The sequence below is a fragment of the Brachycentrus maculatus genome, unplaced genomic scaffold (assembly GCF_059751285.1).
Source record: "Brachycentrus maculatus isolate JH-2025_06_01 unplaced genomic scaffold, ASM5975128v1 h1tg000513l, whole genome shotgun sequence".
Classification (NCBI taxonomy): domain Eukaryota; kingdom Metazoa; phylum Arthropoda; class Insecta; order Trichoptera; family Brachycentridae; genus Brachycentrus; species Brachycentrus maculatus.
In genome coordinates, this window is record NW_028281259.1 from 248419 (window position 1) to 270651 (window position 22233).

Consider the following 22233-nt stretch of genomic DNA (forward strand, 5'->3'; position numbering starts at 1 on the left):
AATATTACCCAACAATTCAATATGGAATTCTACCAACTGTCTGCAGTTACAATAAATACTTCCCATTCCTCTACATAACACATCATTCTTCACCCATTCCTTCACTGTTTCTAGAACCCTAACTGTCTACCATATCATCATATGTCACGTCTTCATCAATGTCCATTACATTGGCCAGCAACAATTTTGTAACTGAAATTTTGATGACTGATTTGAACTAAGTTAATCGTTCTTATTCAAAGTGTATATGGTGACAAGCTTCTATCACGTCAAGTTTTGCTGTTACAGTCATATTATGGTTTGTATGGACCCCATACGTTGAAACCGTAATAGTGGTTGGTATCTAGACATGCTTTAGTCTAAGGTCTAAGGGATTCAAAAAAAGTATTGATAATTATGGAGTAACAGTGGAAATATATTGACTTATTAATATTGAATATATATATATATATATATATATATATATATATATATATATATATATATATATATATATATATATATATATATATATATATATATATATATATATATATATATATATATATATATATATTTAAATATATATATATATATATATATATATATATATATATACATATATATATATATATATATATATATATATATATATATATATATATATATATATATATATATATATATATATATATATATATATATATATATATATAAATATTTATATATATATATATATATATATATATATTTATATATATTTATATATTATATATTTTATTATTATATATATTATATATATATATATATATATATTTACACATCAATGATAACATAAACTTTAGTCAAAATCCGCCTCCGTAGTGTAATGGTCAGCACGCTCGGCTACCGTTCTGGAGGTCCCGGCTTCGATTCCCAAGGGGGGTAAAATTTATTCAATAATATTACCCTGGACTGGTACCTGAAGCGGAGGGCTGATCACCTTTCCTTCATGTTTAAACGATCAAGATAACACTGCGTTTATATGACGCAGTGCCCTATGCATCATTGGGGTGCGGATAAGGTTTAGTCAAAATCAAAATTAAAAATATCCATACCTAAAAAATCTGACGAGCTATATTTTTTTGCTTTCGTTTTTGAATTCAGCCATGCAAAGTGCATAAAGATGGGGTATTTTCATGCCAGTTACAGAATAAAAGTTGTAAATTGTTGGCCAGTGTTATCATCAATATCCAATATTGCAACCTAAGATTTGATTGATATCTCAACATAGATGAAGAAGCCTTTATAGAGAAGTCTGCACACTTGCAGGACTTTGATTGGCTGGTTTGAGTGATCGTTTTATACACGATCACTCATAGTGAATGCACAAGTGATAGTCGACGCAAAGAAGAAAATATTATAGAATACGAGTCAAGTGTTTGATGTAATTTTAAATTTTTTACAGCTGTACGAACGTTTGAGAAGGGAGCAACCTAATTTTGTTAGCAAGCTATCATTTGTTGCTGGTGATGTTGGATCCATCAACCTGGGACTATCTGATGAAGACTACAAGACGCTAACAGAAGAGGTAATTCATTTTAAATGATACTTCTTTTGTAATAACAAATATCTAGCTAAAAACTTTATATACCTCACAGATCATGGTCAATCACTTTGTTCTTCCCAAGAAAGGACACTTTGCATTCCTCGCCATAACACATCATTCTTCAGTAATTTCTTCTCTGTCCAAGCGGCCAGACTATGGAATGAATTACCTCTCCGCGTAAACAAATGCACCTTCTCCAATAACTTTTACGAAACACCTGAGATATTACTCTATTAATCTATCATTACATATCCTAACTGTCCATCAAACCTCCTCCCTCTACCTCCTTCCCTAAACTCCCTTATTCCTTTGCCCTCCATTTCATCATCTTTTATAATTTATGTTTTTTTTTAAATATTCAAGTACTATCTACCCTCTGATTGCAAACAGCTATATATAGTATCAAACGTTTTGACCAATATCACTAGTTTATTTTTGGTTGGTTGCAAGATATGGCTTTTTAGCAATAAGCCCTCCTATGTACTTATTTATTTTCTGCACATATAGTTTAAATAAATAATAATAATAATAAATTTAATTACTTTACAAAACGCCACACTATTCTGTCTTTGTAAACTTTTTTAGCCTATTCCACGTTCATGCATCTCCTCATACATACTCGCTGATTAATTTGACTCCTGAGCCGACCGCTATTAAGTATGTGACATACCTGATCATGCCAAGTTTTCCTCGGTCTTCCTCAGCTCCGTTTTCCTATTACATTTGCCTTATTAATGTGTTTTATTCTTTCCTCAGTCATTTGTTCCATGCCCAAACCATCTCAACACACCTTCCTTAGTTTGCTGGATAGTGCTCATCTCAGCCTTGCACCCTTTCCTTATATCCCCATTGGAACATCTACCATACATGGTCTTGCCGCACTGAGAGATGGCATGCCGACTGCATCCAGTCTACTTTCATCCTTCCCAAACCATCCCAACCCGCCTTCCTTAGTTTGCTGGATAGTGCTCATCTCAGCCTTGCACCCTTTCCTTATATCACCATTGGAACATCTACCATACATGGTCTTGCCGCACTGAGAGATGGCATCCCGACTGCATCCAGTCTACTCTCATCCTTCCCAAACCATCCCAACCCGCCTTCCTTAGTTTGCTGGATAGTGCTCATCTCAGCCTTGCACCCTTTCCTTATATCACCATTGGAACATCTACCATACATGGTCTTGCCGCACTGAGAGATGGCATCCCGACTGCATCCAGTCTACTCTCATCCTTCCCAAACCATCCCAACCCGCCTTCCTTAGTTTGCTGGATAGTGCTCATCTCAGCCTTGCACCCTTTCCTTATATCACCATTGGAACATCTACCATACATGGTCTTGCCGCACTGAGAGATGGCATCCCGACTGCATCCAGTCTACTCTCATCCTTCCCAAACCATCCCAACCCGCCTTCCTTAGTTTGCTGGATAGTGCTCATCTCAGCCTTGCACCCTTTCCTTATATCACCATTGGAACATCTACCATACATGGTCTTGCCGCACTGAGAGATGGCATCCCGACTGCATTCAGTCTACTTTCATCCTTTTTCTACCAAATCTACGCTTCACTTCCATACATTAGGGACTCCGTTATGTACTGCCAGTTTAGCTCTTGCTCTCAATTTTAAAGAGCTTATTCTTCCAGATTTTTTCTCTTAGGTCTCCCGATATTTCAGCCACTTTATTGGCCTGTCTTAGAGTGTCTTCATAGAGTTATCATATGAATAATATCTTCTGTGGTTTCAATCTTTTGGATTGGTCTACAGCAATAAATGATACCTCCTTTGCCATTCCAGTCTATCATGAGCCACCCTCTTCAGCTCTCATACGTTGAACAGCCCACATCCTAGTACAAGTCGCAAAGATATTTGCATCTCAACATATGTAGATGAAGAAGAATATGGATATCTCGGAATTTATAATTCTTACGTTAAAGTGAGCACTTTACACGCGTGTAACATTCACCAATTCTACCCGTGATTAACAACCACACTACTCAAATTGTTGAAACTTCTAGATATATTGATCAAACTCGTAACACAACGTGCGCGAGTTCACAATAGCCATCTATGTTGGGATGAGGAAAGTTTTTATTAAGCAGAGACTCTTTCCATTTGTATGTGAGATCCGAATCCTGGATTATATTCACATACTTGAGAAACGCTTGAAAACATGATTTTCAATTTATTTCAGTTTAAAATTTATTTATAACATTTTGAGTGTGTCCAAATACTTGTTCACAAATCTAGATTATCTCAAATTAGCTATTATTTTTTAATTTTTTTTTGACATCTCAACATAGATGAAGAAGAATACGGAGATCTGGGTATTAACAGGGCTTGCGACCATCATAGACTTGGTTAATTGATTACGTGTAACATTCACCAATTCTACCCATGATTGACAACCACACTACTGAAATTTTTTAAACTTCTAGATATTGATCAAGTTTGAAACACAGTATGCGTGAGTTGAAACTCACTAGCCATCCTCTGGCGTTAGTTCCTTCTATAAATGTTCTTCTTCCTGGCTCCATCCCAACTAATCGTCATTCTAGACTCTTAGGATCAGCTCTCCTCGTCCTCAGGTTGTAGGTCCTTCTATCATATACAACGTCACCTAGGTCATGCCTTCGAATCATGTTATCTTTCTGCAGCATCCATGAATTATTTGGTCTTCCTCTAGATGTCTTTCGAGGAAGATCCATGGCGATTGTCTGGTTCACAACATGATCAGGTTCTCTGCGTCCTATGTGCCCATACCATCCCGATTGCCTTTCCCCTACCTTACTATTGATGCCTGTTACAGCCAGGCTCCCACGAATGCATGGGCTCTGTATTTTGTCTCTAAGGGACACTCCAGCTGACCATATAAGCATTCGCATTTCAGCAGTTTCTAGTTGCCTAGAGTAGGTCTTATACATAATAATACAATCATTAAAATCAATTAGCATGTTACGTACTACTGATATTTGAAAAAAAACTTACCTAGTCTTCCTAGGCCTTCCTCTGCTTATATATCCAACACCAGATACATTTGGTTTACCACTCGTTCATTACCAACTTACGAAAACAACGTATTTACGAAGGCGAATTTTCCAAATGAAAATAATGAATGAAAATATTGATTATATCGGGTGTTATAAACACTTCACGAGTCTAATACAATCCTTTATAGGTTGTTGTATGTTAAATTAGATATTCCTCCCGTCTGACAATGATGCATTGCTTTTCCTCTGCCTTACTATTGATATCATTTATCTCTAAAATACTTAGTTTCCTAGATATATAATATATTTCACATATCGCTCACTCCTTTCAACAACGTCATATTTAAAAAATTGTCAGTTTTCGCAATGCCCAGAAAATGTACTATATCCCATCAAAAGCGGCAATTTTTAACTTAATATGTACCCGCTACAGGGCAGAAAGTGTTGTTTTTACATTTTGAAGAAAAGGTATTGTTTAATTTTTTTTTAAAAAATACTAAATATTTTTCAAATGGAGAAACAACCTTCAGGTTTTACCTAAAAAGATCTGTTGCACAATAAAAAGTTCAGTAAGTGGCTTGATATTTATTTTTAATACATTTTGTAATATTTTTAAAATTTAAAAACATTCTCCTGAAAAATCAAGTTTCTTGATTTATGACGTTCTTGAAAGGAGTGAACGATATGTGTCGCCTACATTCAAAATCCGCCAGATCCAATTTCATAAGATTTTCTCAAAAATACTTAAAAACAGCATTGTATATCAAATTCTGTTATATTCATGGATCTTGCCTTCTGACCCATATCGGCCAATCAGAGAGCGGGGATAGTTAAAAAATTAAGATGACGTCATTATCGGTTTGTGTATTGTGTTTTTTTTTAAAATACCATATTATTTTCTAATAATATGAGAAAATTCTCTATTTCATAAAATTTTATCTAAATATAGACAAATCTTTTTAACGTACATAAATGTTACCTGGAGAATTTAGCATGTTTTGTAAGATCGACTTACATGGATCTGGCGGATTTTGAAAGCAGGCGACACATATCGCTCACTCCTTTCAAGAACGTCATAAATCAAAAAACTTGATATTTCAGGAGAACGTTTTTAAAGTTTAAAAATATAACACAATGTATTAAAAATAAATATCAAGCAACTTTTTGAACTTTTTACTGTGCAACAGATCTTTTTAGGTAAAACCTGAAGGTTTTTTCTGCATTTGAAAAATATTTAGGAAAAGCAAAAAATAATTAAACAATACCTTTTTTTCAAAATGCAAAAACAACATTTTCTGCCCTGTAGCGGGTAAATATTAAGTTAAAAATATGCCGCTTTTGCTGGGATAAAGTACATTTTCTGGGCATTCCGAAAACGTGCACAACTGAGAATTGATGATTTTTGAATTATGACGTTCTTGAAAGGAGTGAGCGATATAATCACTCAGAAATGTAATGAATATTGACCTCAGGCAACAAGCATACATTGCATCTACATAATACTCGCATGTACTTTGAATTTCTTTGCTGTCTTTATAAAATCACAATGGAGTTCACAGGTCAATTGATTCATGTCATTGTTTCCACCCGGTCATACAAATAATTGATTATTTAAATGGATACCGATTTTAAAATAGACATGACCGCAGGAAATGTAGGAATTTTCCGGATATGCCAATTTGTTATTGGACTAACCTCTAATACACATATGAATCACTCACTGTATCAAAGACCTAACCTAACCTAACCTAACCTAACCTAACCTGACCTAACCTCAATGTTCTCTCCCATTCCGCGGCTTCACATGTTAGCCAATGCTTTTGAAAGTATACATTTATTCAATATATTGCTATCCACCTTTTGTCCGCCTCCGTAGTGTAATTGTCAGCACGCTCGGCTACCGTTCTGGAGGTCCCGGGTTCGATTCCCAAGGGGGGTAAAAATAAATATAAATGATTGTTTCACTGTAATATTTATTCAATATTACCATGGACTGGTACCTGAAGCGGAGGGCTGATCACCTTTCCTTCATGTGTAAAATGATCATGATAACACCACGTTTATAAGACACAGCGCCCTATGCACCATCGGGGTGCGGATGAGGGTTTTATTATTATTATTATCATCCACCTTGAAGTGTGTACTTTCTCAGCATTTCTTCTCCATGTTATAATGGATTAATGTAAACGTTGTGTTTCACTCTCTCACACATGTCTAGCGCCCCCAAGAAGGCTTGGTCACTATCAAACACATAAAAACAAATTATAATATCACATTTGAACCTTTTTGATACCAAAATCCGATACATCGCCTTTCAGTTATCGAGCGAGAAATACCGGATTTGATGCCATGATTTATAAAAGTATCAAATATCGCTCACTCCTTTCAAGAACGTCATAAATCAAAAAACTTGATTTTTCAGGAGAACGTTTTTAAAGTTAAAAAATATAATACAATGTATTAAAAATAAATATCAAGCCACTCATTGAACTTTTTACTGTGCAACCGATCTTTTGAGGTAAAACCTGAAGGTTTTTTTCTCCATTTGAAAAATATTTAGTATATTTAAAAAATAACTAAACACCTTTTCTTCAAAATGCAAAAACTACCCTTTCTGCCCTGTTGTGGGAAAATATTAAGTTAAAAATATGCCTCTTTAGCTGGGATTTAGTACATTTTCTAGGCATTCCCAAAAAATGCACAAATGAAAATGATTTTTGATATATGACGTTCTTGAAAGGAGTGAGCGATATAAACTATGTTTCACATGTTTGCCAATGCTTTTGAAAGTATAGATTTATTTAATATATTGTTATCCACCTTGAAGTGTGTACTTTCTCAGCATTTCTTCTCCATGTTATAATGGATAAATGTAAACGCTGTGTTTCACTCTCTCTCGCTGCTCGCTGATGGTGTGCGAAGGAGACGTGTATTTACCAGTGCTTGCTATTTGTTATTTTAGTATTATTTTATATTAAAGACTTTTTGTTTCCCTATTAGTGTATTCATTAGAGTATTTTTATATTAGATACTGTATATATGTATTATGTTAAAGGCATTAGCCATTCAATAAAAAAATAACCTAATCTACATATTTGATACTTCAACATAGATGAAGAAGAATATGGAAGTCTGGGTATATACAGGGCCTGCTGTAGACTGATTAAGTGATCACTTTAAACACGTGTAACATACACCACTCTCTAACCAATGATTGACAACCACACTGCTCAAATTCTTGGATCAAAAATTGTCAATTTTCAGTTGTGCATGTTTTCAGAATGCCCAGAAAATGTACTATATCCCAGCAAGAGGCGTATTTATAAGTTAATATTTACCCGCTACAGGGCAGAAATTGTTGTTTTTGCATTTTGAAGAAAAGGTATTGTTTAATTATTTTTTTAAATATACGATTTTTTTTCAAATGGAGATTGAACCTTCAGGTCTTACCTAAAAAGATCTGTCGCACAGTAAAAAGTTCAATGAGTGGCTTGATATTTATTTTTAATACATTGTATTATATTTTTAAACTTTAAAAACGTTCTCCTGAAAAATCAAGTTTTTTGATTTATGACGTTTTTGAAAGGAGTGAGCGATATTACCCAACAATTTACTATTTCATTACCAATCTTTGTGAGAGTGATTCTCGAATGATCCGGAATGTAATGATCCGGTCCAGGTGAACGTGTTCTTCCACGGGGCTGCTACTGTGCGGTTCGACGAGCGCCTGCAGAAGGCGGTGCTGGTGAACGTGCGCGGCACGCGGGAGGCGCTCGCCCTCGCCAGGAAGTGCTCCAAGCTGACGGCCTTCCTGCACATCTCCACGGCCTACTCCAACTGCGTCAGCAAGGACATCGACGAGATGTAAGTATGACGTGGTCTTCTCTTGGATCACAATCTAGATGTTATATATACATATATATATATATATATATATATATATATATATATGTATATATATATATATATATATATATATATATATATATATATATATATATATATTTAATATTTTTAATTTATAAGTATACAGTGTTTTATACATATACATGACAAATGTGTGGAAAATCATTGTATGACAGAATTAAATATGAATAAATAAAAAAGGAATGTAAGGCTGAACGAGGATTAATTGAAAAGATAAGGAAGAGTTCTTTGCGGTGGTATGGACATGTGGAGCGAATGGATAACGAGAGAATGACTAAGAAAATATATGTGGCGAACGTGAGAGGGAAAACAGAACGAGGACGACCGAAAAAGACTTGGCGCGATCAGATCAATCAGAACCTAAAGTCTGGCGGTGTCAAAAGTCTGCGTAATCGGAGGGCATGTATGACTAGATGTATGGATGTGATGGAGGCGAGATTATGACAGAAGAGTGTGGCGTTCAATCCTCTCTGCCTACCCCTGTGAAGAAACGGCGTGATGGTAGTAGTAGTAGTATATATATATATATATATATATATATATATATATATATGTATATATATATATATATATATATATATATATATATATATATATATATATATATATATATATATATATATATATATATATATATATATATATATATATATATATATATATATATATATATATATATATATATATATATATATATATATATATATATATATATATATATATATATATATATATATATATATATATATATATATATATATATATTAACAGGGCTTTTTTTTACCTAATGCGGTGGAGCCGCGAACACCTTTTTACACAGATTTTAAAAATTTATTTTCAAAATCAATTAGACGAAACAATGTTTACGCTAACGTAGCTACAATCTTTATTTATGTAATTAGACCAAAGGATAAAATATGGCATTGTAATGAATGAATTTAAATGATATTTGATTTATGATATGATAATTTTTTTAGTAAAAAGCTTGACATGAAGAGAGTTCTGGGACCTTTTTTGCTTAAAAATAGGTCCTGTTTACCTACATACCGACTCTACAGGCTCTACCCGACCGAGTTTCTCCAGGGTACGCTTGGCTACTGAATAAATAAATAAATAAATAAAACATATTTATTCAATATTACCCTGGACTGGTACCTGAAGCGGAGGGCTGATCACCTTTCCTTCACGTGTAAACGATCAAGATAACACTGCGTTTATAGACGCAGTGCCCTATGCACCATTGGGGTGTGGATAAGGGTTTTTCAATTCAATTCAATTCAATTCAATTCAATTTATTTAATAAAAAAATAATATATACATAACAAACAATATTCAAGGCGTATATATGCTTGGCTACAATAGTTTAGAGACTAGAAGGAATGTGTATTTGATGAGGCATTTCTATCCATTGTTGCACGGTACGAAGGATAATCCTGAAGTTATCCGGAGCATCGGTCTGTATGTTCCCGATAATTACCTAAGACAGCGTCGGCATAGATTGTTTCACATTCCTATACACAGGACCAACCTGCCGATGGTTATGCCTGTAGGAAGAGCTATTGCTTTTTCACATTATTTTTGCTTGGTATGTAAATTACTCGTTATAAGAGGTTCCACTGTATTATGAACTGTTATTTTTGCAGATTTTATGACCCGCCAATTCCCGCTGATAAGCTGATCACTCTTGTGGATACCTTGGACGAAGAAACATGCCACAAAATTACACCAACGTAAGACACAAAACAATTTACATATGTATCATATTGACAACATTTTGAGTGTGTCCAAATACTTGTTCACAAAATCTGGATTATCTCCAATTACAGGAGTTATTTTCATATTATCTTTTGACATCTCATCAAAGATGAAGAAGAATATGTATTTGGACACACTCAAAATGTTGTAAATAAATTATCTGGTCAAATTATAAGCTTAAATAATAAAAATGAAAATGGTATTTTCTGGCGTTTCTCATGTGTGTGATTATAATCCAGGATTCGGACCTCACATGCTAATATAAGAGTTCCTGCTTAGTAAAAAGCTTCTTTTCATCTCACCAATAGATGTCTCTAGTGAAGTTCTAGTGATTCAAGAACAAGGTCTCTAAATTGGTTCATATATATAGAACTTCCAAGAATTTGAGTAGTGTGGTTGTCAATTATGGGTAGAATCGGTGAATGTTACACGTGTGTAAAGTGATCACTTAAACCAGCCGATGACGGTCGTCAGCCCCGTAAATGCCCAGACTTCCATATTCTTCTTCATCTTTGATGAGATGTCAAAAAATAATATGCATCATATTGTATGATATACGTCCGCCTCCGTAGTGTATGGTCAGCACGCTCGGCTACTATACTGGAGGTCCCGGGTTCGATTCCCAGGGGGGGTCAGATAAATACTAGTGATTTTTTCACTGTAATATTTATTCAATATAACCCTGGACTGGCACGTGAAGCGTAGGGCTGATCACCTTTCCTTCATATGTTAATTAATGATCAAGATATCACTGCATTTATATGATGCAGTGCCCTATGCACCATAGGGTGCAGATTAGGGGTTTGAATGAATGATATATTATATTTTCCATAAAAATTTTAAATCAGTGAATAATTGGATAATATAGAGTTTCTAGTCCAATCGCCAGGGCAACTGCCACCCTAGCGTTTGACACAAGTAAAACAATTTAGTAATTTAATTTAACCAAAAAATACATATATTCAGCTCCTAATAATGATTCAATCAAAAATAAATCTTGGCGAAAAATTTTATATACGGGTTCAATAACTAAAAATATTTCGAAAATCTTACCCTCCCATATCCAACCTGCATATTATACAAATAATAATTTACATAAAATCTTCGATAACTCAAAATCTAAAATTGATTTATTACAAAAAGTGGTGTTTATGAAATTTCTTGTGGAGATTGTGATAGAAAATATATTGGCCAAACTGCGAGAAATTTAAAGATTAGAATTAAAGAACATCAAAGCGGTCTTGTTAGTAATTATTTTTCGGAATTTGCAAATCCCATAATAGATACTTATCACTCATTTCACTCTCATAAATTAAAATGATTACACCTTGTTCCATATAAAGGCCAAATTATGAATTATCTTGAAAATTTAGAAATCCAAAAAAACCTGAATTCTAATAATAATTTATTAAATAATATATTGTTTCAAAATTCTTCGCCATTGCTTTCCATTTTTCCTTTGTTTTCAAACTCCGTTCCTTGACTAACCCCTTCCCCTTACTTTCCCCTCTCCTTATTTATAGAACAATTTTATATTTTATATTTTAGTTACTATACAGACCTGAATGATGGAAGTTTAACTTCTGAAACATGTAGTCTATAATAAAACTCAAGTGGTAAAAAACAAGTGTTTTCTTTAATCAAAGTAAAACAAACACTTAAAACAATTTTTTTTTCATCTCATAATAAATGAAGAAGAATATGGATGTATGGGCATTTACGGGGCTTACGACTGGCAAAGACTGGTATAAGTGATCACTTTACACACGTGTAACGTTCACCAATTCTACCCATGATTGACGACCACACTAATCAAATTCTTGGAACTTCTATTTATATATGGTTTAATTTTGTTCAAAGTGCTTGGATCACTAGAATTTCAATAGAGACATCTATTGGTGAGATGAAATAAGCTTTTTTTTTATAGGAAACTCTTTCATTAACAGACTTCCATATTATGAAAAATAAGTGTAAGAAAATATAATATGAAAAATTATTACTACGATTGGAGATAATCCAGTTTTGTGAACAAGTATTTGGACACACTCAAAATGTTATGATTATTATTTCATATTACATCTGTCCGCCTCCGTAGTGTAATGGTCAGCATGCTCGGCTACCGTTCTGGAGGTCCCGGGTTCGATTCCCAAGGGGGGTAAAATAAATATTAGTGATTTTTTTCACTGTCATATTTATTCAATATTACCCTGGACTGGTACCTGAAGCGGAGGGCTGATCACCTTTTCTTCATGTGTAAACGATCAAGATAACACTGCGTTTATATGACGCAGTGTCCTCTGTTCATATTTCGAATTATATGTTTATGTATATATATATATATATATATATATATATATATATATATATATATATATATATATATATATATATATATATATATATATATATATATATATATATATATATATATATATATATATATATATATATATATATATATATATATATATACATATCCGCCTCCGTAGTGTAATGGTCAGCATGCTCGGCTACCGTTCTGGAGGTCCCGGGTTCGATTCCCAAGGGGGGTAAAATAAATATTAGTGATTTTTTTCACTGTCATATTTATTCAATATTACCCTGGACTGGTACCTGAAGCGGAGGGCTGATCACCTTTCCTTCATATGTTAATGATCAAGATAACACTGCGTTTATATGATGCAGTGCCCTGCACCATAAGATGAGGGGTGCATAGGGCACTGCATCATATCGGGCACTGCATCATACCTGGTCCTGGTACCTGAAGCGGAGGGCTGATCACCTTTCCTTCATGTGTAAACGATCAAGATAACACTGCGTTTATATGACGCAGTGCCCTATGCACCATTGGGGTGCAGATAAGGGTTTTATTATTATTATTATTATTTAACTGTTCTGCAAAATTTCCTCACAAAATATCATTGAATCAACTGTTCGATGAATGGGCAAGCATTCGTTAAAGAATCACTAAGCTTGTGTAAGGCTCAAGGTCACAAAACGAGATTCATTCATAACTGGGATCTGTTTTCAAATCTTTAACAGATCTTTAAAACCTGTTCTTTCACAATCATCTAATTATGGATCCTTGTTTGATTTTCGATTTAAAGGTCTTTGTTTTACGTTGTTTTACAGGTTGCTAGGAGCTTTTCCGAATACATACGCCTTCACTAAAGTGGTAGCGGAGAACGCTGTCAAGGAGATGTCCGCCGGACTGCCCATAGCCATGATGAGGCCGGCTATAAGTATGGAAAACCACCTTTTAAACATTATTGATGTCTCAACATAGATGAAGAGGTTAATCGGCTTGAAAGCATGAGAGTCTGAGCATTTACAGGGCTGGTGTTAGCTGGTTTGATTGACCACTCTATAGGCTGTGTAACGTTCAACATTCTACCCATGATTGGCAAGCATTTTAATAAAATTTGACAAAGAAGAACAGATTTTTATTTTGGTAATGAATTGAGCTATTCTAAATTTTAGTAAATGTTGACATATTTTATATTTTCGTAATATGTTGACATATCTTTCATAATAAATATTTGTGATTTTTTCACTGTAATATTTATTCAACACTACCCTGGACTGGTACCTGAAGCGGAGGGCTGATCACCTTTCCTTCGTGTGTAAAACGATCAAGATAACACTGAAGTGTTCATATGAAGCAGTGCCCTATGCACCATTGGGGTGCGGATAAGGGTTTTATTACTATTTATTACTATCTTTCATATACGCTCACATGTACATGCCACACACACATCACACTCACTAACAAGCACACACACACACACATACTTTCAAACTTACACATGCTTACATACATACATACACACGCTCACATCACACTCACCAACAAGCACACACACACTCTCTCTCTCTCACACACACACTTACACACTTACACATGAGCATGTGAGCACACACACACCTACACACGCTCACATCACACTCACTAACAAGCACCCACACACTCTCTCTATCTCACACACACACACACTTGCACATTTACGCATGCTCACATACACACGCACTCAGAGACTCACAAATGCGGAAATACACTCTCTTCTGCTCTCTCTCTCTCTCTCTCACACACACACACAAACACACACAATCGTAGACACTCGTTTTACAATTAAACATATTTTTATTAAACTTTCATCTGACTTTTCAGTGTCAACTCTTTGCGTTTCTTTGGAAACTACATAACAATAAACCAGCTATGTTTAGTTTCTTCCCATATCAATAACGTCTTCATTTATGTTGAGACACGAGCAAAATCTTGATTGATTATTTTGTTGCAGTCATTTCGTCCTCCAAGGAGCCGGTACAAGGCTGGATCGACAACGTGTATGGACCAACCGGGGTAAGAATTGTTCAAACATGCATTTCATTACATCTTCATCTTCTTTGCTTCATCCCAACTAATCATCTTTGTAGACTCTTAGGATCAGCTCTCCTCGTCCTCAGGTAGTATGTCCTTCTATCATATACAACGTCACCAAGACCGTGCCTTGGAATCACGTTATCTTTCCGCAGAATCCATGAATTCTTTGGTCTTCCTCTACATCAGGCCCGGCTAACCCAAATAGCATCCCGGGCCGCATTGTAGACTTAAAAATTTTCCAAGGGCCGCATTCAGAAATCAGAATTGTTTACTTATTCATTTTTGTAAGTACATTATATAAATAATTTGAATGCGGAGGTAATCAGAAAGTAAAATCTGGGTAATTGAGAAGAAAGAAAACATTACTACGACCAGAAGTGAGTAGAAAACTTACAAAAAATGTATTGGTTTAGTAACAAACATTTAGAAAATTTTTAACAAACAATATTATTGATTAGGACTCATAAATCAAACAATATTAACATTTTTATTAAAACCAATTTATAAATGACCACCCAGATTGAGATTTAAGTTTCTCTTCGCTTACTTAATTTAAGTGTAATGGTCAGAACGTTCGGCTACCGTTCTGTAGGTCCCGAGTTTGATTCCCAGGGGGGGGTTAAATAATTATAAGTGATTTTTTCACTGTCATATTTATTCAATATTACCCTGGACTGGTGCCTGAAGCAAGGGCTGATCACCTTTCCTTCATGTGTAAACGATCAAAATAACACTGCATTTATATGACGCAGTGCCCTATGCACCATTGGGATGCGGATAAGGGTTTTATTATTATTATTACTTAATTTTTCTAAATCTATTTCAATAGTTGAAGTTGCACATTTTAACTGCTTTTCGAGATTTTTTGAGATTGCATTAAATTTGCAATGCTGAAGAGAGTGCGAATGGATATTGTTCACTGTTTTTATAACAACATGCATGACTTGGTTCATAGATAATACTTGAGGGCATACATTTTGTTGATGCATCAAACCGTGTATCTCAAATATATGACTGGCTTAAAAATATATTCTTCATACGTGGCCGTGGGTTGGCCACCTGTGCTCTAAATGTCTTTAGGAAGATCCATTGCGATTGCCTAGTTCACAATATGATCAGGTTCTCTGCGTCCTATGTGCCCATACCACCTCCAATTGCCTTTCCCCTACCTTACTATTGATGCCTGTTACAGCCAGGCTCCCACGAATGCGTGAACTCTTTATATTGTCTCTCAGGGACAATCCAGCTGACCACCTAAGCATTCGCATTTTTGCAGTTTCTAGTTGCCTAGAGTATGTGTTATATATAATACAATCATTAACATCAATTAGCATATTACATAGTTCTAATATTTTAAGTAATTGATCATACTGAGTCTTCCTTGGTCTCCCTCTGCTTATATTTTCAATACTAAATATATTTGTTTTACTGTTCTTTATTCACTCATTGGTTCCACATGCCCAAACCATCTCAACACACCTTCCTTAGTTTGCTGGATAGTGCTCATCTCAGCCTTGCACCCTTTCCTTATATCACCATTGGGACATCTACCATACATGGTCTTGCCGCACTGAGAGATGGCATCCCGACTGCATCCAGTCTACTCTCATCCTTCCCAAACCATCTCAACCCGCCTTCCTTAGTTTGCTGGATAGTGCTCATCTCAGCCTTTCACCCTTTCCTTATATCACCATTGGAACATCTACCATACATGGTCTTGCCGCACTGAGAGATGGCATCCCGACTGCATCCAGTCTACTCTCATCCTTGACAAACCATCCCAACCCGCCTTCCTTAGTTTGCTGGATAGTGCTCATCTCAGCCTTGCACCCTTTCCTTATATCACCATTGGAACATCTACCATACATGGTAATGCTTTTTATAGAGACAGAGAAGAATAAGATGGTTTGCTTCAGTCTGTCTTCTTCTCTGATCACCTCTTCCCCATTCCAGGTGGTGGTGGGCGCTGCTGTCGGCCTGCTGAGGACTCTTCACTGCGATGCCGACATGGTGGCTGACATCATACCAGTGGACTACGTGATCAACGCGTCAATCGTGGCCGCTTACGATGTATGTACACCAAAATTAACAAATCAACCATCATGCCGCTTCCCCCTAGGGGCAGGCAGAGAGAATAGCACAATATTCCACACCACTATCCTCGCAAACAATCTTCACCTCATATTATTCAATGTAGATGAAGAAGAATATGGAAGTTTGGGCATTTACGGGGCTTACGACCGTCATTCTTCAACTATGTTGAGATGTCAAAAAATAATATGGTAAAAACCTTCTATAATTGGAGGTAATTCAGATTTGTGAACAAGTATTTAAATATTATTTTTTGACATCTCATCAAAGATGAAGAAGAATATGGAAGTCTGGGCATTTACGGGGCTGACGAGGTCGTATATATCGTAGTCGTACAGGAGAAAGTGACCAACTACCAAAACGTAAAATTTTCAGGAGGGCCATTTAAGTCACTTTTGCTTGGCAAGAAAATAAACATCAATGCAGTTAGTCATTTTTACTAAGTCAATATATTATACTTCCAAGTTTAAAATCGTTTGGGATTTTTTCAGGACAATACTGAGCTAGTAAGATAGCAAATAGTCAGTGATCACGTTTTTGTTAAACAATGCACTTGGTCACTTTCTCCTGTATGACAACGATATACTCATAAAAGAGTTTCTACTAATAAAAAGCTTCTTGTCATCTCACCAATAGATGTCTCTAGTGAAGTTCTAGTGATTCAAGAATAATGTTTCAATGTTGGTTCATAAATTAGAACTTCCAAAAATTTTAGTAGTGTGGATGTCAATAATGGGTAGAATTGGTGAATGTTACATGTGTGTAAAGGGATCACTTAAATTAGCTTGTGATGTTCGTCAGCACCGCAAATGTCCAGACTTGTTTTTGAAGTCCAAAAGAAGTTTTTGAGGTATCTCTACATGAGAGAGTACGGCTATTATCGTCGGCTCTACCCGACCCAGTTCCTCCAGGGTATGCTTGGCTACAAAAGTTTAGAGACTAGAAGGAATGTGTATTTGATTACGCATTTTTATCCATTGTTGCGCGGTATGATGGATAATCCTGAAATTATCCGGAGCATTGGTCTGTATGTTCCCGATAGTTACCTAAGACAGCGTCGGCATAGATTGTTTCACATTCCTATACACAGGACCAACCTGCCGATGGCTATGCCTGTAGGAAGAGCTACCGCTATGTTGAACAATATCACATTGGATATTGATCTGTTCCATGTGTCCGAAGGAGTTTTCCGAAGCGGGATTCTTCTACACCTTTAAGTCTTCTTGCTTACTTTTACTTTTAATATATACGCCTTGAATATTGTTTGTTATTTATATATATATATTTTTTTATTGAATAAATTGAATTGAATTGAATTCATCTTTGATGAGATGTCAAAAAATAATATGTAAATGACTATCTTCTTTCATATAAAAGTAATATGTTAGATGCTTCGTTTCAAGTTGTGACACCTATAATAAAGTACTGTTGTGTTTTTTTGACTCTAGATTGGACACACTCACTACAGTCCCAACAAGGAAGAGCTACCGAAGGTTGACAACGGTTGGGAGGAGATCGGACCCAAGCCGATAGAGAGGCAAATACCGATATACAACTACGTCAGCTCCAACGACAGACCGATCACATGGGGTGAGTGAAATCAGGCCACAGATCATTGCCATTCAAATATCAAAGATCTAACTAACTTATGTATTATTTTTTGACATCTCATCAAAGATGAAGAAGAATATGGAAGTCTGGGCATTTACGGGGCTGACGACCGTCATCGGCTGGTTTAAGTGATCACTTTACACACGTGTAACATTCACCAATTCTACCCATTATTAACAACCACACTACTCAAATTCTCGGAAGTTCTATATATATGAACCAATTTAGAAACCTTGTTCTTGAATCACTAGAACTTCACTAAAGACATCTATTGGTGAGATGTAAAGAAGCTTTTTACTAAGCAGAAACTCTTATATTAGTATGTGAGGTCCGAATCCTGGATTATAATCACACACATGAGAAACGCCAGAAAAAACCATTTTCATTTTTATTATTTAAGCTTATAATTTGACCAGATAATAATAATAATAATAATAATATTTATAATGTTGTAAACTTATGTATTGAATTTAAGAACGATGACGGTCGTAAAAGACCTGGCACAATCAGAACCTAAAACCTGGTGGTGTCAAAAGTCTGCGTAATCGAAGGGCATGTATGACTAGATGTATGGATGTGAAGGAAGCTACGAGTGTATGCCAGGATAGCAGAGTGTGGTGTTTCATCTTCTCTCCCTTCCCCTGCGGAGAAATGGCGTGATGGTATTAGTTGTAGTAGTAGTAATAGATTTAGTAGTAGCAATAGACAGAGGAAGACCGAGAACATGGCACGATCAGGTATGCCAAATACTTGAAAGTGGTCAGGTTAGGAGTCGTAATAATCGGCGGGTATGTATGAGGAGATGCATGAACGTGGAAAAAGCTGTTTGCAAAGACAGAGTGGTGTGACATTCTATCCAATCTGACCACCCCTGTGATGGCAAGTTAGTTAAACTAGTTGCTGAATACAGGGTGCTGGATATAAAAGGATTTTTATTTCAAGGGCTTTCATAAAACTGTATACAAGGTACTGTTTTAATAACACCTTGTTTTTATTACACCTCTGTAGTGTAATGGTCAGCATGCTCAGCTACCGTTCTGGAGGTCTCAAGTTCGATTCCCAGCGGGGGGTCAAATAAATATAAGTGTTTTTTTCATTCTAATATTTATTCAATATTACCCTGGACTGGTACCTGAAGCGGAAGGCTTATTACCTTTCCTTCATGTGTTAACGATCAAGATAACACTGCGTTTATATGATGCAGTGCCCTATGCACCATTAGGGTGCGGATGAGGGTTTAATAATAATAATTGTTTTTATTTCAGGAGCGTTCATGAAGCTTTCTGAGCAGCACGGGTGTGACATCCCCACCATATCCTGCATCTGGGCGTACTGCTTCTCCCTGAACAAGCACAAGACTCTGCACCTCATCAGCGTGTACCTTCTCCACCTCCTGCCGGCGTATATCGTCGACGCAGTGCTCTTCTGCATAGGAAAGAAACCAATGTGCGTATAAACAATGAGCTAAGAAACATTAAGCATGTTCCCAAGTGGCATTTTCGTTCTGGGGAGGTCTCAAATGTGTGCTAGAACAGTTTCAAAACAATTGTATAACATCTTAGTTCGAGAAAGTTAACAGAAGTGTTCTAGGATGGTTTTAGAACCGTTTTGTAACATCTTAGTTCTAGAAAGTTAGCAGAAGTGTTTTAGAAAGGTCTCAATAGTGTTCTGGAACGGTTTTAAACTCCTTTTATATCATCTTAGTTCAAGAACCTGTGCAGAATTGTTCAAAACGGTTTTATAAGCCATCTGTAACATTTTGTTCCAAAAAGATCTCAAAAGAACGGTTTTAAGCCCGTTTTATAACATCTTAGTTCAAGAACGTTCGCAGAAAGGTTTTAGAACGGTTTTAAATGGCTTCTGTAATATTTCTGGTCTCAAATTGTCACAAAACAACGGTTATAAAACCGTTCTGTAACATCTTAGATCTAGAAAGGTTCCAGAAGGGTTTTTGAATGATAATAAAACTATTTTGTAACACCTTAAGTCTAGGACTTTATAGAAAAGTTTGCAGATTTTTTTTAGAATGGTTTCAAAAGTCTTTTGCAACATTTTTTGTTCTAAAATTGTCACAGAAAGGTTTTAAACCCGTATTATAACATTCTAGTTCGTAAAAAATTCGTAGAATGGTTTTAGAACAGTTTAAAACCTTTCTGTACCTAATGTTTCAGCTCTAGAAAGATCGCGAAAGGGTGGATTGAAAAGCTTTCTGCAACATTTTTGGTTCTAAAAAGGTCTTAAAAAGGTTTTAAAACCGTTCTGTAACTTATAAGTTCTCAAAAGGTAGAATAATGGTTCTAAAACGGTTTAAAACCTTTCTGTAACACTTTGGATCGCAGAAAGGTTGTGTAACAATAAAGTGAAGAAGTGTGAATTTCTAGAAAGGTCGTAGAAGAATTCCGAAACATTTCTAGAACCTTTTAATCACTGTTCTAAAGCTGAAAATGTCACTTGGGTTATTTTATGTCGTATCCACACTATTTTGTATGTTTCTCTCTCTTCTACACGTATGTGCATTTTCCTTAACTATGGACGTTTCTACACCTTCGCGGTAGCTTACATGTTTTTACGAGTGTGGGTATGCGACTCCGAAAGCCCTAGAACCTGCTCCCATATTTTTTTTCATTCCTCCTCCATTTTAATTATCATATTTTATAAAACATGGCCAGTTTACATCGCTTAAAGATGACGCTGATATTTTTTTAAAATTTCAGGATGTGTAATATTTTTATTTTTTATTATTTTATTTTGAACGTGTATTGGAATTTCACCTTTATAATATGAGCAGCTAAAATATAATAAGGATTAAATTGCAAATCAAAAATGAATTAAAATCAATGCACGGGAAAGCATAAGACTTTACGTTAACTAAGGCGACATTTTGTTAAAAATTTTGTATTGCAATTTCACCTTTATAGTATGGCAAAATAAAGCACAATAAAGCTTAAAATTGCATATCAATAATGAACAAAAATCAGCGCACGAGTAAGCGCGAAACATTAAAGATAACATTATTACAATTATTGGTATTGCAATTTCACCTTTATAATATGAGCAACTATAGCATAATAAAGCTTAAAATTACATATAAAAAAATAACTAAAAACAACGCACGGAAAGCGCGAAACATTTAAAAAATAATCATAATATGTATTTTAATTTGACCTTTATAATATGAGCAGTTCAAACAGAATAAAGTTTAAAATTGCATAACAAAAATCAACTAAAATCAACGCAACAGTACACACGAAACTTTTATGTAGACAGCATTTTTTTCCAATAATGTGCAATGCAATTTTCCCTTTATAATGTGGGCAGTTCAAACAAAATAAAGCTTAAAATTGCATACTAATATTGGATCAGAAAGATTTGTGGAAAAAATGTCCATGGTACGAGGATTTCTTCCTACACAAACACACACACCTATAAATGTGTATTCTAACCTAATATGTACCTTTTTGTAATACTAATACATACATACATACGTCCCGAGCGTTTGTGACGTCACTCGGCGCAGTTCACTACAGTCCGACAGATGGCGGTACTGTCGCCGCGGTGCGTTCGAAATCGCGTTTCGTACGCCGCCGGATCATGTGTGTTTTGTGTCCTCTTCTTCCTCTCTCTTGTGAAGCCTTTGCACGTATCTGTTGGCGTTCTATCCACGCCCCACGTACTCACTGGTTCTGTGGCACAAGCACGTTTAAAACATCAAGAATTTGACCGGAAAAAACTTATCTGGTAAGTACCTATCCATCTTTCTCACATTTTCTTAGTTCACCTTTGCACTGTAGACCTTCATATTGATAGGTACTCAACATAGATGAATAAGAATGTGGAAGTCTGAGGATTTACAGGCAATCGGCTTGTCATTGGCTGGTTTGATTGGTGACTTTACACGGTGGTAAAACTTTCA

General features: G+C 35.4%; 1 protein-coding gene across 2 annotated transcripts in view; it reads left to right on the forward strand.

Annotated features, from left to right (window-relative positions):
- LOC148301828 (fatty acyl-CoA reductase wat-like) overlaps positions 1-22233 on the forward strand; it is a 44618-nt gene that overhangs the window by 9965 nt on the left and 12420 nt on the right. For both annotated transcript variants that reach the window (XM_088272625.1, XM_088272626.1), the window contains exons 4-11: positions 1427-1549; positions 8235-8419; positions 10126-10212; positions 13370-13479; positions 14536-14597; positions 16572-16688; positions 18158-18299; positions 19586-19766. In XM_088272625.1, coding sequence (XP_088128751.1) covers positions 1427-1549; positions 8235-8419; positions 10126-10212; positions 13370-13479; positions 14536-14597; positions 16572-16688; positions 18158-18299; positions 19586-19766 — 1007 coding nt within the window. The remainder of the gene's footprint in view (positions 1-1426; positions 1550-8234; positions 8420-10125; positions 10213-13369; positions 13480-14535; positions 14598-16571; positions 16689-18157; positions 18300-19585; positions 19767-22233) is intronic.